Consider the following 21,675-nt stretch of genomic DNA (forward strand, 5'->3'; position numbering starts at 1 on the left):
TATGTTGCAGTGCCTGCTGTTGTAATTGGATATAGTTTTATACCTAAGGCTAACAATCACTCATTCATAAATATGTTATTATAAAAACATGCCATATTGAATTATTAGTGTGATGTAATTTTTCTTTAATTTAGGTTGTTCTCAAGTCTCAGTATTATCACTGAGCTTACTCACCCAGCAAATATGAGATTCATGCAATTCAGAGCCAAGGATTGTTACTCTCTTGCACTTTCAAAACTGGAAAAGGTAAGACCAATGTTAAGAAAGTTTGCCCATTTGTATTTAAAGAATTGTGGTTGATATACCTTAAAAGAATAGTAGGCGTTGGTTACTTCTTGCTACAGTCACATAACTGGCACAGCCCAAGAAAAAGCAAGGTTGTTGCTGACCTTGATGAGGGAGATACAACAGAAAAGCTGTGGCAGGACATCTGAGCATGAAAACCAGGAGCAAAACGCACTACAGACTGGAAATTTCGTTTAATAAGAGTATTTCAATGAGGTTACCTAATTAAGACCAGGTGATGAGGATGGTAATGAATCAATGATTTTATGAAGTCATGTTCTATAGATGTTACGATTTGAGTTTCGTTCTCAGTAACCAAACTGGCTGTGGTGTTCATGGCTTCTCTAATTTTGGATGATGTTAGACTAGTAGACAATTTCTCATAAGGGGAAGGTTTATGACTCAGCATTTCACATAGAGTATCAATGCCTACTCAGGAGGTTAAATAATACCTAATCAGCAGATGCTTCATGGTACTGCAAATGCCAGGGACAAAGGTCAGAATTTCAGCTCATTCTTATGTGATGAGCTGCCTCAAGTGCAGATTTATAGCACAATAGCCAAACTAACAAGAATAGCCTGCGTTCTGATCACTAGACTTGGTAATGCAAATACATACACAAGAGCTTACTTATGTGTTGTTTGAAGCAAGTACAAGACCAGTTAAATAGAGTCAGATAAAAATATCTGGCCTCAGTGATGAATTTCACTATTTTGACAGACACTGTCTGAACTTCTTGAAGATATGTTTTGCTAAGGGTTTTGATTCTCTCTGTATATTTCTATCTTCATAGCTAACACATATGCTATGTTAGTCCGCTCTAATGTTGCTTCTATGAGTTTAGGGGAATCATTAGTATTCTCTAATTACTGACATGGACAATAACCTTGATATGGTTTTTAAAAGTCTTTCAGTATTGTACAGATCTCAAATCAATGTCTTGTGAGAAACAAAGCCATGAGTATTCAGAACAAACAACTTCCAGAATGCCACAACACTTTAATACAGTAAAGGTCTTTTAATGAGTGTTAAATAAACCTTGTTTCCATAAGCAAGTCTGGTAGTTAGCAGTTGGGGTAGAATTGGTGATGACATATATTTACCAATACCTTGACAAGTGAGGTGTGATGGCATAGTATTGAAGAAGCCAGGCTCTGGGGTTGGACTGCTCCAACTTTCCACTACTTCTCAGTAATGGATCCTGGATTAATTGCTTCCTTCTAGCCTTGACATTCTTAGCTGGTAAATAGTGCTAAAAATAAATAATAGCATGTAAATGTATGGCTTATAATAAAGGTGAAGCAGCCCATTGTTTTATTTAACAAGCATTTTAGTTATAGTAAAGGAATAAATTATATTTGTTCATATTGTCACAAATATGTATCCCAATCTCTATAATTACTTATATGTATAAACACTTGATGTGGAAATATTATCATTGTAGGTGATATTTTCAGTATATATGAATAGATGAACTAGTTTAATTAAATATTTCATACACTAAGTATAAAATGAAGATTTTATTATTATTATTATTATTTTTATGATATTTTATTTATTTACAATACAGATGTCATCCCCCTCCTCATTTCCTCTCCCTAGAACCCCCTATCCAATCCTCATTCTCCTTTTTGTTTTATACCATTTTGATTACATGCATGTATTAAGGTCAGTTCTAGGTTGAGGGTCTATAAATACAATAGATGCAAATAGTCAAGAACAAGTGATACAATAAACACAAATAGTCAAAGAAAAAACAAGACAGGCATTGAACCCAATTACGTGAACACTTTCATGATCATTGCTTCTAAGGGCTTATCAGGATGAACAAAGTATCTGAGCCTTCTTCCCTGTCCTAGCCCAAGGTCATTTTCATGTCTGAAGCCTACTTCCTTGTTTTACCTACAGATTAGATTCCTGTCTGAAATTACTTCTTTGTTCTAGTCTAATATTTAGGTTCCTGTCTGAGATTGGCTGACTTCAGATCACCAGAAGAGGGCATCAAATTCTATTACAGGGTGATTGTGAGCCACCATGTGGTTGCTGGGAATTGAACTCATGACCTTTGTAAGAGAAGTCAGTGCTCTTAACCAGTGTGACATCTCTCCAGCCATGGTGCCAGCAATGGACCAAAAGTGTTCTGGAAAACTCTCAGAAGAATTCACCTTGATGAATTGTGTGAATTACTTTTCTATTCTTCTTTTTATTAAATCTCTCTTATTTATTTATTTATTTATTTTATTGGATATTTTATTTATTTACATTTCAAATGTTACCTTCTTTCCTGGTTTGCCCTGAAGGAACCCCTATCCTATACCCTTTCCCCTACTTGTATGAAGATGCTCCCCCAACTCACCTACCTATTCCCTCCTCCCTCTCCTGGCATTCCCCTACACTGGGTCATCAAGCCTTCACAGGACCAAGGGCTTCTCCTCCCATTGATGCCGACAAGGTCATCCTCTGCTATATATGTGGCTGGAGCCATGGATCCTTCCATGTGTACTCTTTGGTTGGTGGTTTATTCCCAATGGACAGAACAAGAGAAGGCCAGGAAGGCCTGCCTGGTTCTGATGGTTTATCAAATGCAAAGGTGACATGTGCATGTCTTGAGCTCTGTCATTGCAGCAGCACATCATCACAATAACAGTGTCAGGTTCAAAATGGAAAAGTAGCTGAAAGCAGTATCACTGGACCCCAGCAACTTTCCACCTGTTCTTTTTGAAGATGTGTCACCAAAAATTTCTTGATGATCACATAATGCAGTTGCTAAGCCTTGTCTTCTGTTCTCTGCAGCTCACTTCAAGCTTCTTCCTACACTACATTATTCATATCAGCACAGTCGATATTTCTCTAAGATTATATAACTTACTCCTTAGGGCAGCTGAAAAAATTCAAAGAATTTTTAGACTACAGCTTCCTCCCTAAAACTGAATAAACTCACACAATTTTTTTCTGACTGGTTTTTACAGCCAGACCTGTTCTCATAATTCCTTCCAAAATGTAGATTTTTGTGTCATTTTCTACTTGCTTCTTCAATCTATGTTTTTGTCTAGTGTTCACAGGAGTTGATTTCAGGTTATAGAGATAGTAACTTTGAGTCAGGCTTTGTTGTTTAAATCATTCCCCCCATTTCTCCACTTGTCCATCTCCTATTCTGTCAACTTCAGAAATAAACTACATTAAATAACACTTCCTAAAGTTAGTGGTAACCAATTAGAATTTTCCATACACCAGGATTGGGATTGGGATGTACTCCTCACATTCACATGCCATTGGTTTAGTCAAACACATAGTGATATCTGATGAGAGTTTGAGAAATGCAGTCCACATATGTCTAGAAAAAAACTGGCCAGTAGTAAACTGGTCAGTGTGCTTCAGTCATATATATCATGTTTCCATAATAGATATTTTCTTCAAACATAAGCATCTTTCTAAAATACATCTTTCATATCATGATTAATTTGCATTTTCAATTCATTTGGCTCATTGTTTTGGTTTGCTGAATAATCAAATTATCATTCTTAGACTTTTCCTGTAGAAAACAGTCCATAGTTTATTTAATGATGGTACACACCATGTGTCCCAACAGCAAGAGTATGCCAGATAGGCAGACATGGACCAGGTGAGAGGAATTAAAGAAACAGGATGGTAAGGCAGCAGAAGTATTTTTGCTCTACAGGATATGTCTTATATTGAAGTCATGAACAGAAACACACACAGATACACTCACACATACACACACACACACATGCACACACACAGACACACATACCACACACACACCATAAACAGGAATACAAATACCATAAAGGCACACACATTCAAACATATACAGACACACATATATACCATTTATTCATGTGACATATGAACTATTTTCTTCACAACTGCTTGCTTAAAGTTGCTTCAAAATTGAACCAGTCACCAATGATAACACAGTCAAACTCTACCATCATTTTAATTCTACAATGTGTGAGATGCTGAGTGTTAGATCTGGATTAATGTACACAATGTGTAATAAAGAAATTAACCTCTACATGAACAAACTGGTCTTTTATAAACATATTGAAAGATAATAATCTCCACACATAAGAAGAAACAAGAGAAAATTAATATCATAATAGAAGGAGTCACATACAAACTTTCATAGTTATTGGAGAGCCAAAGAAGGCAGGAGGGGACTTAATAATAACCAGGGATAAATTGTGCAAGAACAATAGAAAAAATGTTAAAATTCTGTTTTTCATATGTTCATTATGTAAAAGCAATGAGGAATAATTTTGTACATCATCTTAAATCATATTTAAATTAAATTGAGTTAAAGAGTATGAATATTTATTGGATAGCCACTGTGGGTACACAAAATGCCTTGCCAAATATTGGCAGTTTTAAAATTGAATGAAATACTTAGAGATTATATTATGATGGGTAACACAGATGTATAAAACTCATAAGAGAATATTATCTAACTTGGTATTTTTTTCTGTACAGACAACTAACTTGAATACTTTTTATTAAAATTTCAGGAATTATAATTGCTAAATTGAATTGTATGAAATGCCAATACTGGGTCAGATTCATTACTAAAGATTCATGTAGTTCTTACAAATCCTATTTATTCTTTTTTTATGCAATTTTTCAAATGAATTTGAAGATCATACAATTTTTTTACAAAAGGTGATAAACAATTCATATGAATAATAAATCTAATATGTTAATTAGGTTTTAAAGCAACAGATCTAGTATCTTTATATTGGGCCACTAAGTGGGCTGTAAGCAGTCCTAAGGGTTAATTTGCACTGACAATAATGTGGATACTTACTCTAGAACATTCCACAGAGTTGCCATGTATTTAACTGTCTTGAAGATGAATACATAATCCACATACTAAAGCTAGTAATACTGTGATCCCAAATGTAGTAAAGTTATGTATTGATGTGACAGTATTGCAACTTAAAATACATATTAAATATTAACTAAATATTGTTTATATTTTTAAAGCAGAGTAAATTGGAAAAATCTTTTAGAGATCATTTAAAAAGAACAATAGGTTTTATATTTGACAGAGTCATTCATATTTACTCCTATTAGTCTTTCAATGTGTAATACACTTTGGTAGTCCATTTTGTTTTAAAATTTTAATAAGAACTTTAAATATTTTATCTTCTAAGAATTTGGATAGTAAATATTATCCATAGGTCTAATGGGATGGCATAGTGTCATAACTCACCTGCCTTTGTAGGCCTGATGACATGCGTTTGGTTCCAAGTACCCAGGTAAAGATGAAAAGGGGGAACCCATTCGACAAAATTATTTTCTGACCTCTATTTGCACTAGGCAACAGTCATGGCCCCAATCACCACCACCCACTACTCTCATTTTGCAATAATGATTCTATCACATTGCTTGCTTAATGCAAGTTCATTTGCAAAATAATTTCCAAATGTTTAATGTAATATGATCGCTTGCTTTCTTTCCAATTGTCTTTCTTCACTAAAAACCATTTATTTACTTACACTAATGTTATATTTAAAATGCGTTGTTATTGCATTAATTCTTATGTCAATATTACTTTTTCATCTGTTCCTGTTTCTCCCAATTATAAACTTTCTCTTTAAAAATTCAAATGTTCTCACAAATGAGCTTCTCTCAGTGGCACAACTATTCTTTGCATGTTCTTTGCTTATAGGCTTCCTGATGTTTTAGTTTTTCAGTTCTTTTATGAATTACAACCTTTTAACATCAATATGTAGTGTATTGGTAGATTTGTATTTTTACATAAAACTTGTTAACTTTTCAATCTTATGTATTTATTCTTCTCTAATGTATTACATTCCTACCCCAGTTTCCCCTCCTTCCTGTATTTCCTTTCCCTCCCCTCCACCTTCTCTTTCCCTCAGATCCACTCTTCCTTTATTTCATTTCTGAAAAAGGCAGGCCTCCCTAGGATATCAACCAAACATGGCATATCAACTTACAATAGAACGAGGCACAGCCATTCATATTAAGGATGGACTAGGTCACCCAATAAGAGGAAAATGGTCTTAAAATCAGTTAAAAGAGTCAGAGATAACACCAGCTCCCACTGTTTGTGGTCCTACAAAAACAAAAAAGATGCACAACCATAACACATACACAGAGGACCTAGGTCAAACACACCTACAGGCCCCTTGTTTGTTCATTTAGTTTCTGTGATCTTCTATGAGTTAGTTAATTCTGTGGGCCATTTTTTTGTGGTGTCCTTGATCCCTCTAGCTCTTAAAATTCTTCCTCCCCCTACTCAGCAGGATTCCATGAAATCCCCAATGTTGGCTGTGAGTCTCTGCATCTGTTCCCATCAGTTGTGTGATGAAGCCTTTCTGATGACAATTACACCAAGTTCCTGTCTAATCATCAGAGTGTCATTAGTAATCAATTCGTTGATTTTTGTTGTGTCTTTGCTGATTATATTTGGTTCTATCCTCAGTCTCTGGTCTATCCAGACTCTGGTTCCTGGCCCTTTAGGCAGTGTCCAGAATGGACTTCCTCTCATGACATAGTTCTCAAGTTGCATCAGTCACTGGTTGGCCATTCCCACAAATTCTGTGCCACCTTTACCCCAGTACATGTTACCAGAAGGACAATGTGTAGGGCCAAGGTTTTATGTCTAGGTTTGTATCCCAATCCCTCCACTGGAAGCCTTGCCTGGATACAGAAGAAGGTGCCTTCAAACCCCATATTGCCCATTACTTCGAGTCTTACCTAGAGTCACCCTCCTGGATTTCTGGTAGCTCCCATTGTACTAGATTTCTACCTTACCTGGACATGCTCCACCAATTCCAGTCATCTCTCCCAGTACTCTCTAATCCCACCTCCCTGTGGTTCCTCTGTTTTCATCTGTACTTGCCCCCAGTCCCCTTCCAAGCTCTATTTTATTTGCCTTACTCAGGAAGATTCATATTTTCCCCCTTGAGCCCTCCTTGTTACTTAGCCTCTGTGTCTGTGGATTGTAGCATGGTTATCATTTCCATTAGAGCAAATATTCATTTACAAGAGAAAACATACCATGTTTTTCCTTCCGTGTCTGCAGATGAATAATTTCTTAGTTCCATTCATTTGCCTGCAAATTTCATATTGCTACTTTATTGTTGTTGTAATTATTATTATTATTTTATTTACATGTCAAATGTTGTCCTGCTTCTTAGTCTCCTCCCATTAAACCACCCATCCCATCTCCTCTCCTTTTTGTCTCTAACAGAGTACCCCCTCCTCATGTTATTTTTGAAAAGTAACAGTTGAGAAATACTCCATTGCTTAAATGTACCATATTTTTCTCATCCATTCTTTGGCAGAGGTATATCTATGTTGTCTCTAGTTTCTGCTATGAACATACTTGACCAAGTGTCCTTATGGCTGGATAGAGCATCCTTTGGAAATATACTCAAAAGTGGTATAACTAGAGTAACTATCAGTTTTTAGAGGAACAATCATATTGACTTCCAAAGTGTACATACAAGTTTGCACTCCCACTACAAATGGAAGAGAGTTCCTTTGGTTTTACCTTCTCGCCAGCATGAATTCTCACTGGTGTTTTTGTTCTTAGCCATTGTGACAGGAATAATATGGATTCTCAGAGTCATTCTGATTTGACATCCCTGATGGCTAAGGGTGTTGAACATTTCTTTAGATGTTTCTTGGCCATTTGAGATTCCTCTGTTTATGATTCTTTAGGTAGATCTGAACCACATTTTTAAGTGAATTTTTTGGTTTGTTTGTGTCTAGTTATTGAGTTCTTTATTTGTGTTGGATATTACCTTTCTGTCAGATGTGGAGCTGGTGAAAAGATTTCCCTATTCTGTAGGCTTCTGATTTTCCTCCCTTTGACTACAGAAACTTTACAGTTTCATGATTTCTCATTTATTAATTGATGATCTTAGTGCTGTGTTGCTATGATGTTCTTCTTAGGAAGCTGTGCCAGTGGGTTCAAGGGTATTTCCCACTTATTCTTCTATCAAGTTCAGTGTTTCTGGTTTTATGTTGAGATCTTTGGTCCACTTGAACTTGTGTTTTGTAAAGAGTGATAGATATGAATTCTTGTACCTGCAGACATCCAATTAAACCAGCACCATTAGTAAAGATGTGTTCTTTTTTTTCAATTGTTTATTTCTGGATTCTTTACCAAAAAATCAGGTGTCAATATATGTTGGATTCATGTCTGATTCTTTGATTTGATTCAGTTGATCAACCTGTCTGTATTTATGTCACAATCACATAGCTTTTATTACAACAGCTCTGTAGTATAGTTTGAAATCAAGCATAGTGATGCATCCCAGAGATAAATTATACAGGATATACAAAGATTATATAGGATTGTTGTAGCTATTCTGAGTTTTATTTTTTTCCAAATGAAGTGGATTATTGTTTGTTCAAGGTATGTAAAGAATTGTGTTGTAATTTTGGTGGGAATTGTGTTGAATCTAAGATAGCCATTTTTTACTATGTTAATCCTAAAGATTCATGAGCATGGAAGATCTTTCTATCTACTGATGTTTTCTTCAATTTCTTTCTTCAAAAACTTGAAGGTATTTTCATACAGGTCTTTTTCTTGCTTGGTTAAAGTTACAACAAAATATTTTGTATTATTTGTGTTTATTGTTATGGGTAGTATTTCTCTAATTTCATTTTCAGCCCACCTGTCATTTATAGATAGGAAGCCTACAGATTTTATTAGGTTAATCTTGTATCCACCCACTTCACTGAAGGTGTTTATCAGGTATAGGTGTTCCTCATAGGATATTTTAGAGTCGCTTACATATACTAATATATCATCTGCAAATAATGATTGATACATTGAGTTCTTTCTTTCTATGGTGGTTTAAATAGGAATGGTCCATAGAGATTGACACTATTAGGAGGTGTGGCTTTATTGGAGTAAGGTACAGCCTTACTGGGGAATGTATATCACTATAGGGCTGGGCTGGTGCTGATTTACCCTCTGTTGGAGCAAGAGGCTTCTGTCAGAGGTTCTGACTATAACAGTTTTTTTAATTAATCTCTCTTAATAGCATATATTCTCATCGGGATTGAGTCATTTTTTAAAGACTATATTTGCTGATTTTTTTTAAAGTTGGTAGGATAGAAAGCACTGCAGCAACATGTTTAGTTCATTTTTACTTAAAAAAGTGAATAACATAAAGGAGCCAATAATGAATGCTGAACTATTCACACTTAGCAGAAAAGCATTCCTGTGGAGACATTTCAGAGTTAGGGAGCACCAGAATATCTAAATTAATAGAGGCTCTGGAAAGCAATGCATTATGTAAAAAAGAGTATTCTACATAGAATCCATAAAAGAAATATATTTTCAGGGTTGAACCAAATAATTACATAACTCTTCAGTAATATATTTTCAGGGTTGAACCAAATAATTACATAACTCTTCAGAAAAAAAAAAGATGGGCATGGGGAAGATGACTTCATGAGATTCATGATTTTGTATAATTGCTATGGCAATTACTTATTAATAGGGGACTTATTAAAAGGTGACATGGTGGTATAAATGAGTATTATAAGTAATTTCAGTTATTTATGAAGAAATAAGGAAGGTCTGGCAGGGTGATTATGATGATGGAACTTGAGAATTCTGAGCAAGAAATGACTTTATTAAAGTACATATTCAATTATTTTAAATAATATCAATATTATAGAATGTATTATATAAGTAGTACTTTGTGAAGTATATGTTACATATAAAGATATGTGAGTATATTTAAATTATGAATATTAATGTGCATAGATATACATCTTAGTTTATGTTTCCATTACTGTTACAAGACACCATGACCAAGGCAATTCTTATAATGGACATCATTTAATTGGGGCTGATGTACAGGTTCTAAGGTTTAGTCCATTATCACCAATGCACTAGAGAATCTGAGAGTACTGCATCTTGTTCCAAAGACACCTAGGAGAAGAATGCTTTATTCCAAACAGCTAGAAGGAGGGTCTCAAAGTACACCACCACAATAACACACTTCCCCCAACGAGGCTGCACCTACTCCAACAAGGCCACACCTTCCAAAAGTGCCACTCCCTGGGTTCAGCATATTCAAACCACCACAATAGGTATGCACATGCATGAGTGGAAGTCAGAGTACAATGTGTGGTAGACAGTTCCTCTTTTTTTTCCTTTTTTTTTTCAGTTCTTTTCTTACATCATTGCAATCTCAGGGATTGAACTTGTGTCATGAATTTTCATGGCAAGTGCTTCAATTTGCTGAAGTATTTCTACAACCAAAGAAGTACAATGTTAAAAAAGAAGGAAGTTTTAAGGAGACACATTTTAACCAAAAAATTTATCTTGAACTTCATAAATGAATATCTGTGAGGGGACAGGTTAAATAAATGAATGCAGAGTCAAAGAGCCATCTAGAATGAGATAGTAATGTCAAAAAAACAGGCAGATTTTTACAGTTTCGATAGTTTGGGACAAATAATTTAAGAGATGTTGTGCAGGTAAATGTTTTAAAAAAGATATTAGAGGTAAGGACTTTGTTGTCAGATGTCAGAGAGGAAATGAAGGCATGTAATAGAATTGTATTTCAGAGAAGAGACAGAAGCCAATAATTTGTTCCAATGAGGCTTGATTTACTTAGCCTCCTACACTGTTCTATTACATCTAAAAACAATGTCCTCTCTTCCCATATGGTATTGGATTGCCACATAGCAAACAAAGTATCTGCCCAAGTGAAATTTCTTATTCCAAGAAAAGCATTTACATGTGATCACAAATATACTCAAAAGAAAGGCATGAGCAAATGCATTAAATTATCTTAAATCTTTAAGCAATGATTTAAGTACCACATAATTCTTTTAAGTGCTTTAGATAAATGCTTATCAAAAAATAGGTCTTTAATAAATCTTGGCTTGAATACAAAATTCTGTTTGGAAAGAAAACTTTCTGCTTAGTGTGAGAAGGAACTGAAGATAGACAAGTACTCTACTTATGAGCTGTATACTCATGTCTATGAGTATATATTTTGTGTTTTTTTCAATGTTTTAATGAGAATAGTATTAGATCATTTATCCTCTTTACTCCCTTCTTCTATCCCTTTTCATATTCCCTTCCATGCCCCTCCAACTCAGAAACTAACAGTCCTTTCTAGCTTTATTATTATTATTACATAAATACATACACATAGTATACAAAAATATGGATGCCATTTTAGTTATTCATTTTTTATTAATTATATGGCTTCAAGATGACCACTTTCAACTTCTTCCCCTTTCAAGAATTGTTAGTTAGCTCTTTGTCTAGTGGTGGCAGCCTATGAAATGTTCCCCTTTCCACAACTGCATATCTATTGATATTGGCATTGTTTTATTCTTGTTTATACTATTATTTCTAAAAGAGACTGTTTCAAAGCAGACTTCCTGGTATTCTACCTCTTACAGTCATTCCTCTAGTGCTTTTGTAATGTTCCCAGAACCATAGATGTGATGCGGGTATATTTGTTGAGGTTGGTATTAGTGGGATCCATTGATCTCTACATTGTGATTTACTCTGGTGGTCTCTATTTTCTGTAAAGAACCTTCTTTCATGAGGGGTGGTAGTTACATTTATTAGTCAAAGGAAGCTTTCAAGAAAAGCAGGATTAAGGTTCAGAGATTTGACACTAAGCTAAAGAAAAGGTGGTTCATGGAACATAGTTAAATTTTTAGGGGGATTACAATGTCTGCATGTGCTAGAATCAATAGAAGAAATAATTAATATGAAATAAAATATTATAGAGAAATTCTAATCCAGCAACATTGCTGCTCTGGTAGGAAATCACATTCATAGACTGTCTAGGTCTATGTGATCCACTGGAATGTAGACATGCTCTAGATTACAGAATGATCTGCCTAAATACAGACAAACCCTTGATACGTACCTTTAATCTTTAAAAAATGAAGGTAAGTTCAGTTTGTAGAAGGAACCTACCATGTTCAAAAGTAACCTCTAATTAAGGAACAGACAAAGTGATGAATCAGAGAAAAATCTGACATAATGAGTCAGAAATAGGATATGCCCAACTGTCATGAGGACAAAAGGCTACTTAAGAGAAGTGCAGGGAGAAAAAAAGAGTATGCATATATGTACAGTTTTTACAGAAACAAACTGGAGGAAGAACAAGCTAGACACAGGTAAAAACAGAACAGGTGAGAGAATGAGGAGGCAGATTAGAATACATTGCCAATGTTACTATAAGACCAAGCAAAGCAATTAATTGAGAAGCTGAGAGAAGCCAGATTTTATCAGCAAGCTTGGAAGATTAAATTGTATGGAGGCTACATTATTGTAGACCTAGGAATAGGGATAATTAGAACAGAGAATGAAATGCTATTACCTCATTCCAAGCCATGTGTTTGAACAACTTGGGTATGAGTTTCATCTCATCATTCCATCTGAGGAAATAAAAACAATATTTACATATGGCCCCCATCTGAGCAAATAAAAACATCCTTTACAAAATGCAAAAACAAATAACAATAAAGAAAGGTTAACTTGCAAAATAAAAATTGATAGGACACTCCTTCATATTTTCAGACTTACATTAAGTAACTTCAGTGAGACAAGAGAGGTATTAAATATCCCTCCTCTTCTTTTCCTTTTATTTCTTACTTATAGCACATGAATATTACAAGTCTTAGTACCCTCAATAAGTGTTGATTTATGCAGTTACTAGAAATTGAACAGTGTATGTGCTCAAATAAATATTCATTGGCCATCTGTAGACCACATGCTATTTTTAACATGTTTGTAAATAGCAGGAAGCAAATGCATGCTCCGTACTCTCATGGGACACAGAGTGTACTGGAGATATATAACCTATAAACAGTTTTCTAAGGAGTTATAGATTACAACTGGGTAATGCAAGTAGTTGAAGATTAACTATTGAAGATCAATTATACAAGAGTAATTGAAGATCAAATTCAAGAGTAACGGGGGTAGGGGTGGGGAGACCTAAGGTGGCAGGCCTCTGTGGGAAAGAAACAGTTTTGTTACAATAACAACCAAACTAGTGCAGTAAAATGATGGGAAGGCATGTTACAGGAAGAACATATGAATTTTCTAAGCCTATAAATAATTTAACATATTAAAAGAATGATGATAGACAATAATATTTTCTAAGTGGTTACTACATATAATATATATAGATATTTTACTTATTGCAATCACAATGGGAAATGGAATACAATAGAAGCAGGGACAGTTGTGAAATATGCATTATCACAAGCAATGTACTTCTGTCTTAGGTTGGTAAGGCTCTGTGCAGAATCTTACCCATCCTTGGCTTGCCAGCCTGTTAACTTAATAACTTTGGGAGTTCATTTTTAGTTTTAAGCCATGTACTTTGGCTGTCAACCTGTAAAATCTTTGAGGTTATACAACAACTAAGGAGAATAACTTCACTCAAACCTTGTATATTTCTGTCAATCACTAAACCATGCCACTATGCACTATCTGCTTGTCATTTTTAACAAATGAAATCATCAACCAATCTTAAAATTTGGAGAAATGTTTTAAATGATGTGCTTTACCTGGAGAGTCATGTTAAAGTAGGTATTTATAGGTATTTTTTTTTTTTTTCAAAAAAGGTAGAAGAGATTCCTTGGGTTTAGAAAAATGTAACTCTATCAGAAAATACACAACCAGGATAATCCTGTGTGAACAAATCCTGATATATTGAAGAATATCAATGCTGATCCACTAAGCTTGTGAGAGATTTCAGTTGGTTTGAGAATACATTCCAATGATTAAAATATTTCTGATTCTGTAAATAAAAATCTTTTCTTAACCACAAAATTTTTGGTTTTCTATTCTCCAGGCATGTCTAAAAAAGTCTAATTATAGGGTAAATGGACTCAATTTATAAACAGAAATGAAGTTGCCAGTAAGGACATTAATTAGCAGTGAGGCTGTCTTGTGGTTAGAATGTTAGGTTTGCATGGTATAGCAGTAGACTTTAGCAGAAGAAATAAAAGAACACTGTACTAATATGAGATTTTGGAAATTCAGTAGATATACAGATTATGGAGAAGGTCACAACAATCTTTATTTGATAAATTAGGCATTTTTGATTAGAATTTACTAGTTAGGTAGGTATTCTGAATTCAAATTTACAAAGAGGTACTCAGGTTAAAACTCATGAATGGATTTAAGGCTGGATATAAAAGTAAGCATATGGACCTTCATTAAAAATCCCACATGAAAAAGTTAAGTTTCCAAGTTCAATTATTTCATGAAAGGAAAGAGATAGGAAGAAATCTGGGATGGAATCATGTTCTTTAACCACATACCTTTTGATAAACCTTCCAATGTGTTTCTGTTTTCACTATGAGCAGCAAAGCTACAAAAATGAAGGTACAAATATCACTGTGGTATGTTCACTTAGTATCATTTGTATATGAGGCATTGCATAGAAGCACCTTAATGGAATTATATTTCCAGTTTATGGAAAACCAAAATACTGATTCCAATAGTGGTTGTAGCATTTAACATCTAATGGATACAGGCTCTATTCTAGATACCCTTGTATTTGTTTCATAGTTATGAACATTCAGAACAGCCTCTCACGATTCTTAAAAGAAAAAGGAAACTAAGGGAAACTCAGGTCTCTTTTTTTAAGATCCCCCAAATTTGCTTCATTAAAATGGGGCCTTCAGTTTCTTCAAGAAGTAGATTTTTATTTGTATAACTGTTTTAGTCTGTCCTAGTAAAGCTTGCTGAGAAAATATTACTTTTTGAAATTAGTGTCCAGTAAGTACAAGCTTAACTTTCTTTCTTAAGATGCTTCTTTCAACTGTTAATACATGAAACATTTGTGGTCTTCATTTCTGCATCTTAATAAGGAGAGAATAGAGGTTTGTTTTGTTTTGATGTAAGGGCTCCTGTAGAATTTAATGGCCTCAAACTTAAGCCTTCCAAGTCTGTACCACGGCATCCAAATAACAATAGAATTATGCATAAGAAAACTAATGTGTATTGAAATATACATTTATACTTACATACACATAACTTTTCTTTTGAAAATATAAGAGCTTCTCCGTTATTATGTGTATGTTTGAGAGGAGGTGAGACAGATGGAGAAGTAAACTAAAATGATGGAATGTGATATAAATATTCACATCAGAGCAGCTACTCCAATATTGCCACTTTAAAATATGGCCAATATATTACGTCCAATATACCACAGACTGGAGAGCTTAGATGTGTGTTTATTTTGGTCATAGATGGTTGAGAGTTTAAGGTGCTTACTTGTGACATGAAGAGTGGTGGAAGGCACACATTTTAGTTCAAAGCTGGCACATGGTTGATGAGCTTTGGCTCTTAGGGCACTGATCCCTTTCATGAGTACTGTGACTGTGATAAGATGAAATTAGTTTCTCAGAATGTGACCCTGCAGTGTGATAACCTTGGCAGTTTGGACCACAACACATCGATCTGGACAACATGACCATTCCAGACCAGCCTAGGCTCTTACATGCATAAAGTTTTTCTCATATATGATGATATTTAAGGCAAATCTTAGTAGCATGATGTTATGCAGCTTTATCAAGTGTTGAGGTTTAACCCAACTACTTTTATTATTTGTTTTATTATGTCATCTATTACAGTAACAGTAACTGTTTACACATAAGAAAGTTAACATTCTGAATTATGAAATGTTCCAACAGATTTGGAAAAGTTGTTAATAAAAATTAAAGAGATATTTAAATTTTTATTAAGCACACACATGCACATACACTTGCAAGAACATTTACAAAAGTCAATCTTAAACAAAGATGGGAACATTTATTGTTAATAGTTGAATATTACTTTTTTTCATAAATACTGAGTAAATTTTCCACACAGCCGTGCATAAAATGTAAATATTCACAGCTTTTTCTTCTGATTCTGGACAGAAAGAGAGAGAGCGAGGTTCTAACCTGGCCTTTATGTTTCGACTGCCGTTTGCTGCGGGAAGAGTATTCAGCATCAGTATGTTGGACACGCTTCTTTATCAGGTATGCAAGCAATCTCTCTTTCTTTGAAATAGATATTTTATATTTCACCTAGATTTTAAGTAAAAATATGTGTTAGTGATGTTTCAACCTCTTACCTTAAAAGTTGGTTTGAAACAGTTCAATAATTTTTTCATGTATTTCATCACCTAAATGCTGATATCAAATGTTATACTCAAAAATGTATTTTCAAATTTGGTTTGATGTCAAATGCTCAGAAATAAAAACATACCTACAAGTAAGATTATATGGATTAAGCAGGTTGTATTTAAAAACATGTATCATATACATATGCACATATAAAAACCATAAATGTGAAAGGCAGCAAGGAGGGTATTTGGGAAGGTTTGAAGGAAAGAAAGTGAAGAAGTAAATAAATGGTGTAATGATCTCAAAAGTAATTGAAGTAATTTTAAAAATATTAAGTAACTACAAATACACCCCCCCACACACACACATATAGAGAGAGAGGGGAAGGGAGGGAAGAGAGAGAGAAAGAGAGAGAGAGACAGAGAGAGAGACAGAGAGACAGAGAGACAGAGAGAAACTATGCATTTCATAAGCTTGAAGACCTTAAATACTTCCTCAGAATGGAAACAGCCAATTCCTAAATTTATCCTGTTTCTCACAAGTCACTGTGCAGTTTGTGATCTCTTTCTCTGTCTGTCTTTATTTGTACCTCTCTCTCTCTCTCTCTCTCTCTCTCTCTCTCTCTCTCTCTCTCTGTCCTTCACCACAATAATAACAACAATAATAATACAAATAAAAGAGTCTATGAAAATTATTTCTTATATTCCTGGGTACCAGTTTCATGTGAAATTTATTAATGTATTTTCTTTTTATTCTAAGCATGCCTTTGAACTGCTTGAAGTTTTGAAAAAATAAAATGTTAAAGCTAGAATTGCTTATTAGAACTTTTTTTTTCAGATTTTAAGCAGATAGCAATGTGTCAGGATTCTAAACTGAAGATATTTAAGCATCTGATATATTTTGCTTACTTTACATAAATGGAAGAAACATTTTATAACCTAGAGTCTTTTAGTCAATCTCTAAATACCAAGGTTTCATTGTTGTTTCTGCACTGTACACTAATACAGAACAATCCAAAATTCTGTATATTTCACACAAATATAGCATGATCTGCTTTTGTTTGCTTGTTTTGGCCTGTGGCTGCATCATAGTGATGTTTCCTGGTCCCTGATCATCAGACAGTCATTGAACATTTTCATTTAAAGAAAAAAATATATTTATAAGGTTTTATTTCATAGCATTAGCCTGAAATTAAGCACCTTGACATTTTATTGTCTACAATAGTTTTGATTATATATTAGTTGCACTCTTCTAATCCCAAGATATCTGGAGATTTTCTGTTAGCCTCTGGGCTAGCTGTTCCTGCGTGTCCTTATGGCTGTCAGGAGTGATCTGCTTATCAGTGGAAGTGTCAAAGTATACAGTGACTAGTGGGTGGTATTAATGCTTTGTACTAATATTTTCAGATAACTTATCTAGGTAACCTAGGAGGCTGGAATGTACTCCAGCTCCTCAAATATGAATGTACTCATCTCTTGAAAATAAAATTGCAACCCAATTCCCCCCCCCATTTTTGTTTTCTTTTTTTTAAGTATACTGGAAGAGCAGCAGTTGAAGCTGAGAGTTTGTATCAATCAAAAAGAAGTACTCAGCTACTATTCTGAAGCTACAGAGTCTTATTTTCCTGTGATACAATGCTCCTGCAAAAGTGAACCATTTTTAAGCCTTCTTTGTCTTGATATTTGCTTTGCATTATCAAGAGGCACAGAAGTTAATTGATTGTTGAAACTAGTGCAAAAAGACTCAATTAGAATGTGAATGTTTTGAATTATTGCAGAGAAGATGACACAACTGATTATGTGCTTGTGGTTAAGCCTTAAATCCCAAGTTCTATCTCAGAAACTCACATTACACCTGACCATAGTTGTCCACTGACTTCCACAAGCACTCTGTCACACACATGCACACATACACACACATTGAGACATAGATAAATAAATAAATAACCAAATAAATAAATAAATAAATTTAACATTTTGAGATCAGAATTATGCAAGAGTTAGCATTATACTTTCTGTTTTAATCTGCTATCTACTGGATCTGTCTATATTAGTATGTGTATAATTGAGAGAAACTCCCTACAATATAGCAAACTCATTTGCTGGATTAGAGTCATTTTAGTTTAGTAAACTTATAATTTTTCTAGCTACACCTTATAGTTTATTTTACTATTTGTTTGAAAAACTCTTAATGAGAGGACTTCAGAGTTAGTAAATTCTAGAAAACAATTTCTGTCCTTCAAGACTTTTAGTTGTTTATAATGACCTCTGAATTGTTTGGAAATATTTTCTTATTTTGTTGGAACTGGGATTAGACCACAGAGCTTTGTGCTCCTAGCAATGACTTTTAATGAGAAGACCTCTAAAAGTTTGTTAATATTATATAAGTTTTTTTATGATTAAGTAAAACACTGTTATTTTAAGAAAATATAATGATTTCTTTTTTTAAAAAAAAACTGTCTATTTTTAGATGGAATAGTTTGGGAAAGAATATGTGTAATAAAAAATAATAAAGGAAATACAAAACAGGTTGAGCAGCTTAATTGTAGGAAAAAGAGTGGTTGAAATATTTAAAGGCATTTATTTTAGAAGTTATTAATTTGACCATTTTATTTCAGAGATATTTGTTTTGGTTTTAAACATGATGCCTTGTATGCCAATCTCAGTATATGTATTATCTCTAAATAGCATGTTTTTCATATATTACTTTATAATTCACTTAACTATAAATGGTTATTTTAAATTTAGAGATGTACTTTAATCTCATTTTATCAAGGCTTACTGAGATGCTAGAAATAATCTTCCAGAAAAAATTATATTTTCAAACTCCCCAGTCTTCTATGTATCTCACATATATAATGTATACATATTTTGCTTATATTGCAGTCATTTGTGAAAGATTATATGATTTCTATCACCAGACTTCTTTTGGGACTGGATACCATACCAGGATCGGGGTTTCTTTGTTCTGTAAGTTAATCATATCTGGAAGAGGAGAGAATTCTGATAGAAGGTTTGATTGGAGCATCTACCATGTACTTTTGGTGACTTATTTATAACCAAATTGATTTTCTTGTGTATATCTAAAGAGTTAATGAGATGTTTTTTTTCTAATTCATTAGGCTGTTAGGCCTTAGGTATATTATATGTTTTCTTTGTGGCTCAAGCATTACAGTTAATATTGTTTCAAAATAATTCATATACAACCAAATAAATAAAGGTCTTCATTGTTGATGTTGTTTTGGCTATCAGTTTGACAATGACAGGTCAAAGACTTGGATGCTACACTGTCCATGAATAGGGTAATTTCTGGCATTCAACCCTATGTCTTTCTGAGATGGAATCCTATTACATTGCTCAGACTGTCTTAATATTCTCACTCTAACCCTTTCAGATTTCAGTGAGACGAGGCCTGTGGTATTGCACGTGGTTCAGACATGCTGCTTTGTAGAAGAATGTAATACATAGAATACAGTACATGGCTAATGTTTCAGATGTACAAGAACCTGTATGGGAGAAGAACTTTGGGTTCCTGCTTGGAATCCAGTGCTCCTTCTACACAAATTTGCTTCTGTATATGTAGGAACACTGGACAAAGTGGATAGGACTTTTTTCATTAGAATAGGTTCTGCATCTTACTATTTTTTTTTCCTTTTTTGCTTTATGTACTCTATTCCCTAAATACCAGTGTCAGTTGTGTTATTATACCATCATGAAGGTTTTCAAATTTTACAGGATCTCCCAGATCTCTACCAATGTTGTTTTTCCTACTTTTACTGGATCAATATAATGTCATAGTGGCCCAGATTGAACCCTTAACATTTCTTGGCTTTGGATGAGCTCTCAGAATAAGCTGAGATGGGATAAATAAGTAAACTAAATGAATGAATGGGGTTTTATCAAATACTACTTTGAGATTTCAATATATCTTTTAAGAAGGACTTTTAAGAAGAGAAAAATGAACACTGGGGTTTTTATTCTTAAACATTTATTGTGTGATTCATTCATATGCATTATAGATGAAAATCACTGAAGATGACTTGTGGATCAGAACATATGCCAGACTCTATCAGAAGTTGTGTTCTTCTACTGGAGATGTTCCCATTGGGATCTACAGAACAGAATCTCAGAAACTAACTACATCTGAGGTTTGGAACTATGGAACCCTTTTTCCTGTGATGTTTATTATGATAAATATAGTCATTCATAACCATGGAGACTGATCTCACACAAATGTAATTGAATGTGTAAAGAAGTCCTATATAAATGCCTACAGTACATTTTCAGTAGCTAAAATCTCAACTGTTTCACAAAGTATTGTTAGATACAAGGCTTTTCAGCATTGTGGATATTGGTTAAGTCTTTTATTTTTTCTCTCTAGATCCAAGATTAGGTACTTCTAGAACACTTTAAAGAATTAGAACACTTTAAGTCACCCTGAGGCTCTGAGATAAAAACAAATATTTTCAGAACTATCTGTGTTTCTAATGTGTTCCTTGACTGTGCTTACTAGCATTTGAAAGAAAGCAAAACAGGAAATCTCATTAAGCATAATGCATTTTTCTCTGTCTCTACTTTGAAAATGTATGTAAAGCTATAAAAATAGTCTAGGAACAGTGCCTGCTTTTCTAGAAAGAAAAAGAGTAATTTTATGGGAAACTAGAACCTATTAATACAGAAGGAAGAATTTTGATGACCACCTGCCAGTGAGAATACACTAATTTTATCACCTCTGTGGTTGCAGGTGATTTATATATTGTTAGGAAAATTCACTCTTTACATAGATTATGTTATGAGACAAAGATTTTAGATAAATATACTATCCTACATACTTATTTATATATAATATTTCTTAACATAAATTTTGGTTTATATTATTGAAGTATTTCCTTCCAAATTTCCCAAAGTTATGTCAAATCACAAAGATATTTTGGTTAGTTGTCTCTTTTTCTCTTGTACAAAATCACTCCAGGCACAGGACATCGATCAATGATATTTATTTTAGCTGTCCAAATAGATTCATGATAAGAATAAAAAAGTAAATTGTCATGCAGAAGAACTTTATTGTCAGAATATAGTTAATAGAATGTAGATTTGTTTTCTTGTTCAGTTATTATTATATTTTTACGTAGATGGGTACTGTGGCTCCCTGGATGTTACTTCTGTTTCCTGAGATGTTGTGGGTGACATCATTGTTGTTTAGGAGTCATTGAAAAATCTCTGCCATCATCTCTACAGCTAAATTTAATTTTCTGTTTGAACACAAACTCTTAG

The 21,675-nt window shown here is 33.9% G+C and overlaps 1 protein-coding gene across 4 annotated transcripts in view; it reads left to right on the forward strand.

Moving 5' to 3' along the window:
* Kcnt2 (potassium sodium-activated channel subfamily T member 2) overlaps positions 1 to 21,675 on the forward strand; it is a 332,481-nt gene that overhangs the window by 279,152 nt on the left and 31,654 nt on the right. For all 4 annotated transcript variants that reach the window (XM_076941300.1, XM_076941299.1, XM_034513149.2 and 1 more), the window contains 4 exons: positions 135 to 246; positions 16,214 to 16,315; positions 19,288 to 19,371; positions 20,421 to 20,549. In XM_076941300.1, coding sequence (XP_076797415.1) covers positions 135 to 246; positions 16,214 to 16,315; positions 19,288 to 19,371; positions 20,421 to 20,549 — 427 coding nt within the window. The remainder of the gene's footprint in view (positions 1 to 134; positions 247 to 16,213; positions 16,316 to 19,287; positions 19,372 to 20,420; positions 20,550 to 21,675) is intronic.

Source organism: Arvicanthis niloticus, chromosome 10, assembly GCF_011762505.2.
Source record: "Arvicanthis niloticus isolate mArvNil1 chromosome 10, mArvNil1.pat.X, whole genome shotgun sequence".
Classification (NCBI taxonomy): domain Eukaryota; kingdom Metazoa; phylum Chordata; class Mammalia; order Rodentia; family Muridae; genus Arvicanthis; species Arvicanthis niloticus.